The 16,410-nt window shown below is 33.7% G+C and overlaps 1 protein-coding gene across 1 annotated transcript in view; it reads right to left on the minus strand.

The window, feature by feature from the left end:
* LOC126834460 (lachesin-like) overlaps positions 1-16,410 on the minus strand; it is a 63,224-nt gene that overhangs the window by 6,126 nt on the left and 40,688 nt on the right. The window contains exons 3-7 of the mRNA XM_050566390.1: positions 13,538-13,659; positions 9,002-9,187; positions 5,155-5,353; positions 2,722-2,853; positions 2,239-2,358 (exon numbers count right to left, since the gene is read on the minus strand). Coding sequence (XP_050422347.1) covers positions 2,239-2,358; positions 2,722-2,853; positions 5,155-5,353; positions 9,002-9,187; positions 13,538-13,659 — 759 coding nt within the window. The remainder of the gene's footprint in view (positions 1-2,238; positions 2,359-2,721; positions 2,854-5,154; positions 5,354-9,001; positions 9,188-13,537; positions 13,660-16,410) is intronic.

Here is a 16,410-nt window from a genome sequence, read left to right on the forward strand (position 1 = left end):
CAAGTTCACGAGCGCCAAGTGCTTATAGGTGACGTTCAAAAATAAACATTTAACGGTACACTATACATAGGTAGGTACGTGTGAGCAGCATGGCATTCGGGAAAATATTATAATATAGTATTACATTGTATTATTATTATTATTATTATTATTTGGAATTTCGACTGGTATCCGATAAACGATCGGTGTATTACAACACCGAGGAGGTGGCGGCAGGATGAGGCCACTGCCTTAAACGAGAAAAAGTGTACTTACGCGGGGGCTCGTTATTGCCTCCCCTTTAAGGGTCAACGGAGGGGAAGGGGCAACGGCGGTGCAGACAACTGTCGCGTGCATAACGGAAACGCGGATTTTATGAGTCCTGCTGGCAAAAACGGTAAACATAACATGTGTCGCCAAAGCTCACACCTTTCCTCGTCACCTCCCCATCCTACCCTCACGACAGTTTTTACCGTCCCCTTACAATCAGAATAAAACATTAAACCGATTTCTTTCCGAACGATCCTCCTCTCCTCGCTCCCTCGCACCACGTCACCCCGTATAAGTATGTCCACATTACCGGGAGACGCGTAAATCCGGCAGTAAAGGTGGCGAAAAAAAAAATGCAAACAAACATATATATATATATATATAAACCATAATCGAACAGTTGAAAATGTATATGAAGAGCGTGAACGAGAAACGGAAAGAAGAAGAATATCGTCGAGGGGGGGGGGGGTGGGGGAAATATATATATATATATATAGAATAACAAGAACAAACTCAGGCCTGTTTTATCGACGACCCTAAGAGCGATCAGAGGATTTAGGTGCCTGTGGTGTACGCGTGTATAATGTTATTTATTTATCGTTGCCGCAACAACAGCAGCAGCAGCTTATGTTAAGATTCATAGAGCCGTTCTCGTTTTAACCGAGAAAAACAAACACACAAACGTCTTATGTTTTTTTTTTTTGTTGTGCCGATCTAACAGCTGTTGTTGTATTATTATCCTAGGTCAACCGATATTTGCCGTCCATTTGAAAAACGTAGCGTTCAAAAGAAATGTTTAAAATCAGAAATCATGTGCGATTGGTTTTTATAATCGAGGGCTGTAAGTTGAAAAAAATCCCACTCCTTTTTCCCCAATATCGAACAAAACTAAAAACGTTTAAGCTCTCTTAAATTTCAAATATGACTTGTTACAATTTTGCGAAAAGAGGTTAGAACGAATTGAAATTTATATGGAACACAATCAGACATTCGATGCGAATTTGGGGATAGCATTTTTTTGTACTGTGCTGCCTTATACTATCCAGAACGTTTGACAGTTATTAAAGTCACTTTCAGATTTCGGTCACCATAACCCAACTTCCGTCAATATACTTCAGTGTATATTCTGATCTTTAATAATTTACCTCTAATCGCGATTCTATATACTTCAATTGCTTCTTATCACTAATTCACTCAATATAACATACCAGAAATTAATTATTTCGTTCTCTTTTATTATCTCTTCATATTGTACTACCGACGCATCTTCTAAAACCATTCCTTTTACATTTATTCAGAATTCTGTATATGTCTAGTTATTCTACACGTTAATTTGAATTTTCTCGTTTTGGTTACTTTCATTTTAAACATTTTCTTTACCATACAACGTATTTATCGCCTATTTTTATTTCTACTGTCTTTTACATTGTTTTTTAATTTAATCTCTAACGTGTTTGTGTATTCATCTATATCATTTTATATTCTGAAAACTGTTGGCCGTTGGCAATAGTTTAAAACAAAAATTTGTATACGGAAGTATATTAAAAGCTCGACCGTTCAATAGTTCCCCTTATAAAGAGGTGAGCTGACTGCTCTACTGTATTATCTACAAAACGATTCGGTTGAATACGTGCGCCTCTGTTAAATGCCAATATCATAATATTTAAATTAAAAGACCAAAGTTGGCAATTATTCGACTGGATAGGTAAGTTATTTTAACGGTCAATAGCACTACTAATACGCTCGGCTAAATGAGTTTGAGAAATTCAAACAATTGAGTTTTCATAGCAGTTTTCCAACTAAGTCAAGACGGTCTGTGATCGGTAAATCAAATCGACCGTTGAAACAGACAATATGTATATACTAGATTCATTGTTCCTGCTGCGGATTAACGATGAGTTCGGGCTACAAACGGCGGAGGGGTCGGATTGGAGGTGACATTTAAACGAGCCTAAAGCGATTCCCAAGTTTATAAACGAATCGTCTTACCATTAATTTTGGCCCAGCTGTGCATGGCTTTCGGTGAAGTTTCCACATAACACTGAATGTGCACGTTGCTGCCAATAGGTGCGGCCACCAGTTGGTTGGTCACCTTGATCATGGGATGAACTGCAAAGGCGGAATTTTGAATTAATCGTTTTAAACAACACATATACACCTATTTTATTGTACACTATACGCGGTGGGTTTGCGATTATTTTCTATGGAAATTCAACGCCCAAAAATAGTATTTCGCTTTAGTCACTGCATTTTATATGTGATAAATCCCGTGGTTATTACTGTAGCTGTTATAACGCACATCATACCCCAAATGGACCCAATACGAAAACCGCATTAATACCCTTAATGGATCTGCATGGCCAACTGTTGCCTTTTTCGCCTCAAATCTCGGGTCTGCGGTACACGGTAAAGGGAATTTTATACCTAAGGTTAATCCGGCGTAAGCGCACGTTAATTTTGAGGTCTACTTACAATGTACTTGCACGTTGAACTCCTTGCTGACCGTAGGCGGCACGTTGTTTTTGGCTATACACAAATATTTGCCCATGTCGGTCCGGTGCACGTTGTCCAGTTCGAGGGTGTCGCCTTTCACGGTCGCCGACTCTACAAAAAAATGAACAATTTTAAGTAGAATATTAAAAAAAAAAAAGTTTATTGCAACAATTTTTTCATTTAATACAATACGAAAACATAAATAGCTATGCTCAGGTATGCAGTTGTCTATCAACATCTAAGTACCTATTTACATATAATAAGTTTTTAATTTTAAAAACGACCATAAAACTAAAATAAATGGTTTTGCATTTTGTCTTTAAGTCTAATTTTGTATTAACCATTAAAGGGAAAACCTAAACTAAGTCAGAATTCTCGATTTTATTTGATAAATGGATATTACAACAGAGAACTATTTAATAACGTACTGAGTCAAACTTTAAACTAGAGATGTGGCATGACATCGATTTTTCCTCGTCAAAATCTTGAATTGCTATATTTTTACATTAAACATTTCTTTAAAATGATTAAAAATAATTTTTCATTAAAAACTGAATGCTATGCAACGCTGGCAGCTAACAGAATCGTTGATGAAGCATGATACTAATTTATGTAAAAAAATTTCAAAAATAGGGTTTTTTAAAACAATTTTTTGTCATATGATCTGTATGTATACTTAAGCTTGTGTTAAAGTTTAAAAAATATAAATTAAATATTTTCTATAAAAATATGTTTGTTTGTCAGTATGTTTTATTGATAAGATTATTCCTTTTTTTTTGGGATTGTAAATAGTTTTTTTTTGTTTTGACTTTTTACTTAGAGATTCTGAAGGTTTGGTCTTAAGTTGTTTTCTAAAAAATAAATATTTCATGTTTATTGTATCGCTATAAGGGAATTCGGTGCTCTTTTGGTGGTCTTCTTCCAGCTGATTTCTTTCACGAAGGGATAAGTAGTCAGAGGGATTAAAAACGATTTAAAATATTTGGATTTTAACAACATCTCGCTGTAAATCATGAAATAACTATCTCTCAATATTCCTCTAAAATCTTACGGTAATGTAAGCAAAACAGATTTGATTATGACGTTTTCTTTGATAGCAAATTAAGTATTACTTGGTTAATTTAACTAATGATGTGGGCATTTTATTAACAATTCGTACAGGTGTTCAGATACATTCAGAAATCATAATGTAGCTATTAAATACTTTTTTATATATTCGATAAATTACATTTAAAATGGGGGAAATCAGTCAGGAAATACACGTTTTGTTAATCTAAGAAAAACACGATTGAGACGTTTTGTTAATAATTTTGTCCATCTCGGTCGGCGATTGATAGTGCAGTTTTAAATCTTGACATTATGGCGTTGGGGTATTTCACCCTAAACCCCTTCCACGACCATTATATACATACTGTATAGGGTTCCTTTTATTATGTAGCCTTTGATCCGAGACCATTGCACGGGACTATCGGGGGGGGGGCAGTAGCATTTCCAGGGGTTTGAGCGGGGGGAGGGGGAGGGGGACTTCCGTTTCAAACTTTTGACAAATAACGGCGGATTTTTATTTGCCGCTTGATATCCGACGGCGGCAGCGGCGGGCGATGCATCGACAGGGCGGGCGGGCGACGGGTTGCAAGTGGCGGCCTTTTATAACATTTGTCTTTGTTCGTTACAAACGACTGATTTCTTATTGCTCGCCACGAACCACGTGCCCCCGGTGGCTGCGGGGGAGTTGTAGGGGAGGGCTCTGCGGGGAAACGCCACCGCCATCACCCTGTTCTCGTTGCCTAAGGCCAGAAAACGGTTTTGCAACAGAACGATGTCGGCTCCAGGCAGAGTATCATTTTTTTTCTTAGTTGAAATAATAAAAAAAAAAAAAAAACACAAAATCCACTTATTATAAGTTTACACTGTTTTTGTAATTTTTCCCCCCTCTCTTCATGCCGAATTGAAACTGAGCGTGAATTAAATTTTAAAAAAATACCCCTGGACAGCAGCTGAGTTTCCAACGTCAAACCGTTGCAGACGAATTCTTCGTATATTCTCGTCCGTCTCGTATAATTAAAAAAACAAAATACACGGAAAAAATGCTCAAATACCGAGCGTGTTTTACGCAGACATATATTATATTAGTTAATATATTTATGATTTACAGTAGCAACTAAATTAAAACTCCTTTAAAATATTGTAAAAATCTTCTATACTCTTTTTCCTCATCCAGTTTCATTACAGACAATAGACATTTTTCAGACTATTCGAGATCAAAGCTCAAACAGTCCTATAACTACAGTCTACATATATATATATATATATATATTGTAGTTTCCAAATTAAAAATTACAACACGTTCCGCGATTATACCGGAAGATTTTTGTTAAAGTTAAGATTGACTATAAAAAAAAAATGACTAACCTTGTTTTTCTCGCGTTTCGCCCGACCTGATGATGATGTGTCGATTGTCTTTTCTCTTCCAGTAGACTTTTGGTTCTGGTTTGCCCGTCGACCGACACCGCAATCTTATGGTGCCGCCTTCCATTGCCGAGCTACCGGGACCCGAGAGGTCATCTTCGTCGATGATGTCCGGCGGGATCCGCACGTCCAAGTATCCGGTCTGAGAAATTTTTTTTTAAGTAAAATATTTTGTCAAAATAAATTGATCCATTAAAGCCAGACTGGCGTGGCAGCGTGGGAAGGGTGTCGGTTTTATGGAATTTCAGGACATCGTTTTGTCCATAATAATTTGCCATGTTATCGCATGGTAATTTATTCCAGGTATCTATAAATCTGCGACGCGACAATGTGAAAAGACAATTAGGATTTTTAAGTGGGCCGCGTGCCGGTGGAATATAATATAAAGCGCAAAGCATATCTCGGGTTAATGTGTTTGATTTGAATAACCCGGTAAGATATTACGTCACGTCTATATCGTATAGATGTACCTTCAGTGTTCCGGTAAATCATAAACATTTCTAAAAAAAAAAAAAAAGTTCCCATCTCGCCAGTTTAATCATTTTTCTCACGCGCGCACTTTTAACCTTAAAAGTCAAACTAAGATTATGAGTGGATGCTCTTTTTTAGAAATCTCAAATAGTAGACATTTCTCATTAATCCCAACCGTTTTGTCGTGTGACTGAACGGTATAGAAGATAACAAAAGTAGTTAAAATAATAATAAAACCATATGGGTTTTACACAGTTCTATAGATTATGAATTAATAGTCAATATTGGAAAATTTGGTGAAAAGAATAAAATGTGATTAAATGAAGCAGCTTGTGTAACAAAAAAGTGACATTTGGGATTAAAGAAAAACTGACTAGGTTAGACGACATTATAAATGAGTAAGTACATGTGAAGACTTTTATTTAGCAATTATAATTAGAGCTTTTAAATAAAAAGTTTCCCCTAACTTTTTGTGTAAAGAGGGCTCAATTTTCCAATTGAGAGAAACAGCAAGACTTTTACTGCAATTATTTTAATAAACTATACCAGTTATTCAAAGTATTACATTTTAATATTATATTCACAGTTTAAAACTTCACTAATAATTATGGATTGTTAGTTTCATAATGTAGAGAAAGAAAACTATAGCGACGGTCTTCGTTGTTTGCTGTTATAACTGAGTTTTCAAAATTGCAAGGTATTTCTATTTATACTAGCTATGATGAATGTTTAAATTGAAAACGTCGAATTAAGTTGATATAAACTCGTTGCTTTTGCTTCAAAGTGCAATGGCTATATTATTTAAGTAATGATTTACTGCAAGAAGGGTATTTTGTTTATTATAAATCATTCCAACATACTCTATATAGAGATATTTATTGTTTTACTATCTTTTACTTCAAAATATCTTTGATATTCGTCCAAATAATTTGTTTTTGTATTGTAGATAATGTATTGAAAGATGTCGATGTACTTAGCATGACCAAGTATAGAAGGACATTTTTCATATATTTGTATGACTTGTATTAGAATTTTCAATTATGTATTTTGCTAACAAATGTGTTTTAAATTTATTTTAAAGCTTCGATAAAAAAAAACAATTTGTTACTCTGAACGAGGTTGCAAGTAACCTAGGCTTAGGAATTTTGTAACTAAGGAATTTACTTGTTAAGCTTTTTACCTTAACAAGTAAATTGTATAAAGAACAAGAACTTACATTTTTTCAGCTTGAGAAAAATAAATATGAACTAAATGTTTGTTCTTAGAATACTAAACGAGTTGGTCTTTTTGAAAAAGGCATTTGAGTTTTATTTTTATAGCATCGATTATCATGAACCAAGCGTATTATATTGTTAGCCACGTCTGCCGCCGTGAACATACTATAATATATATATATATATATATATATATATATATATATATATATATATAAGACATCGGGTAACTATCTGGTTTTTAAAGCTTTGAAAAATATTCTATCAAGTGATATGTAGGGTTTTTTTTGTACAACACAAGTAGCTAAAATTAAAAGTCTAGTTATCGTTTGTACTATGAGGCGAGTATGACGTTTTTGAGTAAAGCTCATTACAGCCTGTATATACCGGAACCGTTGGCTTTGTAAAATATAATACAAATCGTTGGGCTTATTATGTTTTATGGAAATCGGTTAATCAGACCGAATGGAAGGGAAAATCGCAATGACACCCTCGCAGGTTGTGCGGGCGAACAGAAGGTAATACGTGACCTGAAATCGGCTGTTAGCAAATGACGCGAGAAATAAGGATACGGTGAGTGGGCAAGTTTTTGGCAAACTGCTGTCGTACCTACGTTTTACTTTTTGCGTCTTGTGTATTGTTGTTATTTCGTTTATTTTCATTTACACTCACGGGGGCTTAACTTTTAACGGATAAATGCAGTAATGAATGAGGCATATATAATAAGACACAAATATTTAGGTAATTGGCTGGACATATTTTGTAGCAGATTTTTACTATTATAATTATTTTTGTGACAAGGTAGGTAACGTCAATACAGTGATTTGTATAGAAATAAAATTCCAACGGTTTAATGTGAATCAACTTGTCTTTCCGGATTCTTCTTTTTTTTTCTCTCGCCAAAACATTTCTATTTCGAGAGGGATGATTTTTCTTCCGGTCGTTAATAAATAATCGATGGACTCGGGTGGCAATTGAGGTATGAATTATTTCTGTACAAAGCAATTAAACTTCTTTACAGGGTCCGTACCGTTGAAGTGCAGGGCAAAAACTAATCGTTACGATACGCTTAGGTACTGCAGGTGTGACAGAAAAAACTTGCCTAAAACTTTTCCGTTGTGGTTTTTTCTTTTATATATACATTATTATTATTAAAAATTAACGATTATTAATTTTGTCGCTCTTAGGAAAACAAGTTGCATAAAATTCGAATTCAAAAAGTATTCGATACTTCAGTAAGTCAATTAATATTTTTTCATTTATAAATTATAGCTTACAGAAAGTTTTTTTTTTAATAATTACTGCTACTTTATAGTGTTTTAATGTTGTAATTTGATTTTATTGCGAGTAGTTTGCGATCAGTGTAGTAAAATTAAAGACTCAGTAAAGTAAAGTAATATTCGTTTGATCGAGATTCGCAGTCATTTTGTTGCGAACCGTTAAATATTTATGCCGCTGTTAAATATTCGATGATTTTTATTTTTATTTAATTCAATTCTGTTCACTTTGTTATAGAAATCATTGTGTTGGTAATTAGAAAATCAATCTGTCTTACAAACACTAATTTTAATAGCGTCCGGTTTTATTTTGCGGAATCTTAGCAAAATAATGAAAAATTAAATGTATATTATGCAGTTCATGACTTGAAAAAAAAAGTTGTAATACATAAAATGTGTTCTACAAAATACATAATATACTATAATATTTCACTTAACAATTCCCGTGAAATTAGGTTTCAACAAAGTAGCTTTTTTGTTTTTTTATTGTTGTTTTCGATTACTCGAAATGCACTTAAGACATATTTATTTTCCAATCATAATAAAAGCGACCAACGTATTTTAACGGAATAAGCGCTGACTCGTTTGTATTAAGTTCCTGACTGAACAGAATATGGTTTAATATGGAAGAATTCCAGAGAAAATAGTTTCGACTATCTGGGGTTTATATTGCGACGGGGTTTGTTATCTACTTGTTTTTAATTGCGAAGAATAAGAATGAAATATTTATAAAAAAGTTAATTGAAATTTTCTTAAAACAATATTAGAGTTGATATCGATAAAATTAAAATCTTACTTCGCACCATTATATAATATGTTTAATTTTACCTGTATTATCATCGGTTCTGTGTTAATTTGACACATGTAACTTCCCGTGTCGTTTTTTTGAACGTTGAATACGTGCAGTTTCCAAGTATTATGTCCGTTGTGAGTCACGGCGAGTCTGTGATTGTGAGCAATCAAGTTGGTATGAATAGCTAAAATAGCTTTGGAGTCTGATTTGATCCAAGCGACCTAAAATATTTAAAAATATAATTATATAAAATGTGAAAATGTTGATAATTATTATCATTTTATCGGCATTATTAATCTATTCCGCTGTAAAAAATAATTCAGTTTCGTATTTAAACAGAACATTTTTGTACTTAAATAAAAAAAAAATATATATATATACATATAAGACTTCTTAGTACTTAAAATTGACTAAAGGTTTAAAGTCAATATTATTATGCTTTCAAAATAACTGACGTTAAAATGTTTTCTCAATGTACATTATTGATGGCACTTTTTATAGTCTCTAGACTCCAACAACAGTGACAGCTGACTGTTATTGATGTATAAGGAGTGCTTACACAAGATATTGTAAACGAGAAAAATTAGTTGTAACGTAACTATTCTTCTAAGAAACGCATTATTATTTATTATTTTTTTTTTTTTTAAGATAAAGTAAAGAAACTCACTCATATTTACTTGTTTTGGTCCAAATAACGAGTAAAAATGATAAATTTGCGGAGTTTATGACAATGCGTTATTACGAAACCGAGTAAACAACAAATAGTAATCAAAATAGTATTAATTAACGTAAAATATTACAAAATTAATACTATCAAAGGAGATAATTCCTGATTTGTTCTTATTCAACGGCAACACGTGTGTCCCATTCATTAATCGCAATTATATTATGTAAAACATAATTATATTTAAATCGAGTCATTCCGGTTATTACGAAGTATTGGAAAATTATTATTGAGACTCGATAGGCTACACTGTTAATGTCGTTCAGCGAAACCTGTCCGTGGTGTATTACTATTTTCACCCTAAAGCCTAAATCATAGTAACACATATACGGTACACAAATATATGGTTATTGACCGGAAGGGATTCGTTTTCGGCGAGTTTTAAGCGTTTGCAACACTTCCGTAAAATGCGTATACCTACGTGTGCGGTCATATATTTTTGAGACCGAAGTGTTAAGGTGTGTGCCGAAGGTGATGAAAAACAGAAAAAGTTGAAAGTGTTGGGGCATATTCCGGTTCAATTGTCGACCCCGTCCGGCGCGGCGACTTGCCCCAGAGGAGAACTTGTCTCGAGGCAATCTTAACAAACCTAATAATAAAAACTTGGTGACGGATCACGGTTGTCGATATATTATATATATATATAGATATATATCGGGCTTGATTGAGTTCTTTGTCTGCCCGTACGTTTTATTAGAGCGCACAGACGGGACGAGGCTACAACAAATAATGTAATCCAACTAAAATCGCTCGCACCCCACAATATCAAGTACAAGTACGCGTTTTCCTTTCAGAGGTCACGTCTGATTCAAATTTAATAAGAGACACCGACATTGGGGGTCTTACAATAATAATATTATTTCCGTTTCCTTATCGCGTTCAGGCACCAGGCGTATACCTGCCGGACGACACGTAGATATTATGGTATGGAATATCATTTTTGTACGCTTGTAATATTTCCACGCGGCATAATATATTATTATTTTGTAAAGTTTAACCCATTTCGGTAGCTTATTTGGAATTCATGGGTGATACGAGTTTTCATGTTATCAGAGAGGTCAATGTAGCGTTTGGTTGCCTATATTAAAAGTGTAGACTGTAGTATAGCAACAAAAGGGGAGGGGGCTTGTAAAGTATCATAATGACAGCCATAATCTACATCGTACCTCTCATTTCGCGACTAATATGATATTGTCATGTATTACATACATAACACAGAAAAAAAAATGTACATTATACACATAGTAAGTAGAATGCCGCTGGCCGCATCATTAAAATAGTTGCATATTGTCTGAAATTCTGTTATTCTCTGTTTTTAATTTAAACAAAAAATAAAACTGGAATAAGCGCTCAAGGTATATACTGAAACTACATTTTATTCAATATTTTTTTCCCGGAGCGTTTAACTGTAATATCTACATAATATTGTAAAATATTATATCAATATTCGTGTTTTTATTTTTGATAATACATTAGTGAAAACTAGTAAAAAAAAAAATGTGTCTTAAAATCCAAAAAAAAAAAAAACACATTGTAAAACCTACACGTTTTCAGCTTTGCATCGATGTTAAAATTATAAACAACATGAATCGGATTGACTAAATTAACAAGAGTAATATTTACACACATTTCTCATAAAAATTATTATTATTGCTACTACATATATTATACATATATGTATGACCTAACTGTGGTGTCCACAAAACACTTATATTGTAGTTCTGTTTGCAAAATAAACTCAAGTTAAACCAACTACGGTTTAACGTGCCGGTTAAATGTAAGTAAAGCGGTAATAACGGTGAATGCGCAAACTACCAATGCAGTACGGTGCGTTATATATATATATATATTACGGTTGGCACGTGTAATCCCGCAAAGCGAATCTTGCTAAATTTGGTTGTAATTTTTTGCTAAACCTGTCCCAAAAAAAATAAATTTAAAATCACCGTGGGTTAACTTAACATGTAATCAACTAGTGGGCGTCGACCAGAATATTGTAGGGTAGATTAGGCGGGTAATTTTAGAAATTTAGTCAAACAGCTCAAATTGTCTGACGTTTTCAGTGTGTACACAGTACGGCTAAAAAAGTCATAACTGGAATCCGATAAAGCGTGTTTAGTCATGTAAAACGTGTTAAGTTATTATCTTTTGAGTTAACTAAAAGCTCATAAAGTGTGTATTTAACGCGGAAAACAGTTTGTTATACGACTTTTATTACAACGATCACTGATAACGGACACGGGTAAATTTTATGGCTACTAAAAGTGAGCCTCCCCCTCCTCCCCTTATAATTTTTAAATATCCAAAAATAAGAGAGCTGGCGACCAACAAAGTCAAACAATTGAAGTCCCAATGTCCTGCACGAAAACAATAGGCTACCAATAAAATGTACAGCTCTTAAGTGCGCATCCTTTGTACGGGTTTGATAACAGATCACAACATTAGGAATCAAGAAAATAACATTAAATCAACCTGGCGTTATCTACCAGGCGCGAGTTTCGATATTAAAACGTAATTAATAAACATAAATGCGAATTTTGCGTTTATAACTATAATGAAGGCATTATGTTTAGAACGAAATTAAATTATTGTTCATTAATGTGAGACATTATTATGTCTTCGTTATAAAAATCGAAAAAGCAGGGAATATGGTTAAAAAAAGTTACCCTAAGACTAGGGGACAGAAGTTTTTGATTTTTGGCATGTTAAATTATATATTTATATTAATTCGTTAGCGGCCTCTACACCTGCGTTATTTTGGTAGAAAACAACTCATTCTACTTTAAACGTACTGTTTTAAATTGATTATTTCAGTTTAAAAAAGTAAAAAATTGCAGTATTTTACATTGAAAGAATTAATTGACTAAAAATAATTTTAAAATTGTGCCACAGTATTGCCTAATTTTAGCTTAATGTTAAGTTTTAGCGAAAAATTGGCTTTACATTGCGCCTTAATAAATGCTAGTGTAGATGCCCCTTAAGTTTACAGCAGGAGTATTTAATCAAACAAAAGTCAAAGTGGTTTGCGCTCAGTGTTTGAAAATGAAGAAGTTATAACTATAATATGACTAAATTGTCATATGTTCAAATGAGTTTTTTCTAGTAGTGCTTTCAAAATTCCTTTATACTTCAACATGAAGGTAAAAAAACCTCTTTGGTTATTACGCCAACCTGCTTGCTGAAATATCACAAGGAACTTGAAAACTGAAAAGTTTTGCAGGATCTACCTGACCAAGTATTATAATTTTCATTGTAATGAATAGTTTTGAATACAAGAGTTACCGAACAAATATATATATAAATATGTATTATAAATTATAAATTAACATTTGATTTATAAACTAACAAGGAACTATTGAAGTTCTTAATTTTTAATTTTCGAAAATATTTCTCGTGTTATTTATTATGATTATTTTTTGAGAGCACTAACAAATTATTTTTTTACCAATTAATCTTATAAAAATCGACTCACTTTGACACTTGTTTATTTTAAATATTCGCTGCTTGAGTCATTAGTCAACATCAAAAGTTATTTTAACCTGTCAATTAAAATATTGGTTCTACATCGGTGCTTAAGACGTTTTTCTCTGGTAAATGAGTCGGAAAATTGGCCGTAACCGGAGAGCTCGACGAGGCGGAGGCGTTTTCACAGCCCTCTTAGCATAACGAGTGTAAGTCTTTATTAATATTGACTTGCCAAAAAGATATTGCTACAATAATGTTTTTCATTCTTTTTTGTGGTACATTGTAAGGCTAATTTCAACAGCAGATTTTACTAACCACTTATATAGCTTATACGATTCTCAATTGTGGAGAAAAGTGGTTTAAAAAAAAAAATTGAATTTACCTTATAGTTTCCCAAGTTGTTGACGGTGCAAGTGAAATAAATATCTCTGCCTTGAGTGACTGTCCAATTTTCTAGCGGAGCATAGAATTCGGGCATCACTTCGTCCGGCTCGTGAATTTGACCTGTAAAAATAATTTTCGGGTAAGATTTCATTGAAAGTGTACTTTTTAAACCACCGCATCAAAAGGGTAATTGAATAATGATATTATTATTCATGAAAAAAGAAAGTCAGCGCGATGGTTCATTAGCGTTGGAAAGTTTTGAAAACTTAAAAAATTATACCCATTAAAATGATTATTTTCTAAAAACGTTTAACGTGTTGAATGTAAAAACTAGTTGAACTATAAACTCTAACCGTTAGTGTATTTCGAACTAATTGTTTATGAATACGTTCCTTTAAAACTCACGAATGCTAATATCGAAAGAAAAAAATGTATATAATATTATAGCTTTTATAACAAGTCTATTGAAGTGTCAATGTGGTTACCAGTTAGGAGTGTGCTCGACCATAGAATTAAAAAAGTATTATACAAAAAAAAAATGCGGCTTATACAAGTAAAATGTGCATTGTATATGTCATAATTAGATTAAAGAATAATATTAAAAAAAAAAAAAACGTTCGCGGTATACAAATGTACATGAACTCGGGGCAAAGAAGTTTTAGCGTGGAAAATGAAAATAAAGTTTCACTTAAAACGTATTCTTTGCGTTGTCGTCGACGAAATAAATGTTTGTTTTGCGCTAAAATGTTATTTAGCCCGTAGGTATGTATTTTACCAGAGAAAAGAAAACCAACTTTGACCCTGTTTTTGTCAAATGCGCATACATTATTTGGAGAAAATTTTTCAAAGTAATGTAGTTAGCACTTAGCACCGTCATACTGTATATTTCGGTACCGACAAATATGTAGCCTGTTGAACGACGTCGTGGCGGCGGAAAAAGCGTGTAAAGCTTGTTTGGCGACAAACGCCTTAGATATGTTTTGTGTGTGTGTGTGTGTGCCGCTGTTTGTAAGTGCATAATATTTGCTGATTCGGTCGACCTAACCTATAAGGTGTTTACGTCAACGACAGGCATTCATATAATACTACTCGTTGCTGTCAAAATCACAGCTATGCAATCCGTTTTATTTGTCAATTCTGATCTCCGACCAATAAGCACATGCACCGGGATGTCTGCATTAAGAAAAAAAAAAAAAGGCCGTAGCGAACAGATCTACTTTGTGAATTTTACATAACATTCCGGGAGTGCTCTATTTTGTCGGGGAAAATGCATTTCTACCGGTATAATATGTATATTCCATTATAGGATTTCATGCGAGTGTGTACGAGTGGTTCGCTCGAATGGTAAAAAAAAAAAAATAAAGAAAAAGCCAAGCTAGATAATATTATAGGAAAACGTTACTGCGGAAAAATAAGAACGCGCGATTGTTCGCCGGTCGGATTCGGAAAAATTAACATAATTGCCAACACAAGTCCGGATGAAAAATGCCATCTACTGCAAAACACACTGTCTTTGGGATACTTGAAAAATAGACTTGCAAACAACATCAACGTCCGGATTGAATTTAGCGCGTGTTGGTATTTTCGATTATACTTGTGCAGAAAAAAAAAAGAAGCTAAACCGTATATTCAACGGTCGCACGAGCGACGTGTGTCCGTTCTCAGGCGTTTCATCTTTTCCTGTATAGCAGCTGATAAATTTAGTTTTCGGTAGACCGGTCGATTCGTTTTGTTTTTCTGGAAAAGCGCATAACACAGTAGTACACTTTTGCTGCTGTTATTCGAATATTGTTTAAGTTTTTGCATCAGGCGAATAACAAAAATTTGTTTAAAGTCTGAAGACAGAGTCAGGTCAATTGTCATAGGAATTATAACAACGAATTTTGTGTTAACAACAATGGAAGCAGACCATTCAAGTAGAAATAGTAATTCGGGCAACGCAACGACCACTAAACTAATATGTCTAGCTGTAGTATTTGTTTATTTTACTGATAATCTCTTGTTTTTGTGAAAAATCATAGATTCACTTCGGACGCCACAATCCCGGAAATAGGATTAAAAAATGTGCCGAAATAAACAGAATTAATGGGTTGGCTTTAAAAGACAAAATAACTGCCGTCATTTCGTAATCCCACTAAAGCATTGAGCGAGTAAGCACTTAATCGGCTCTCTCTTTTGTACAACCCTTAAAAATCATCCAACGATTTTCATTGGTATTGGCAAATGCAATAAAAAAAAAAAAAAATGAAAAAAAATTCTATATGTAGTTTGTTTTCTTCCGTTTAGCGTCAAGCAGGAATTGTTGGTCCTCGTCTAACCGACGGTTTTGTGTCTGGAGAGCTTTTGTCAGTCGACTCGATGGAAAAAATCCCCTAAGTAACGAATTCCACTAAAATTATAAATTCCAACAGCTTTGTAGTGTGTAAAGATGTTGACAAAATGGGGTTTAACAATGAAATGATATGTGCTTTATTATAGGGATTTTTTTTTTATCTCACTCGATGAATACAACACTTGATATTTACTGACGGCTAGCGCCCTATTATACAAAATACGCTACAAAGAAAGTCTACTGCATTTTAATCCGCGTTTTTTTAAATTTTTACATAAAATTACCCAACGAGAAGGGGATTGTAGCCCTATTAGGAAATCGGGTAAGCTCGGAGGAGGCTTATTATGCGTGTACTGTCTTCGATTCTATTTGTTTATACGATTTAATGTTTCACTATTATTGGTATTAGGAAAACTTGAAAAAATCCCAATTGAGCAGCCAATTACACTATTCGAGTAATAAAAGTTATTATTTTACTTTGCCAGTAGATATATGGAAATAGCAATGGCGGAGAGGTACCTCATGGGATGACACCTGGG

This window comes from Adelges cooleyi, unplaced genomic scaffold, assembly GCF_023614345.1.
Source record: "Adelges cooleyi isolate 19-005CV unplaced genomic scaffold, UGA_ACOO_1.1 ACOO_flye_CR_arks_rails_tigmint_CR_PRNA_21, whole genome shotgun sequence".
Taxonomy (NCBI): Eukaryota; Metazoa; Arthropoda; class Insecta; order Hemiptera; family Adelgidae; genus Adelges; species Adelges cooleyi.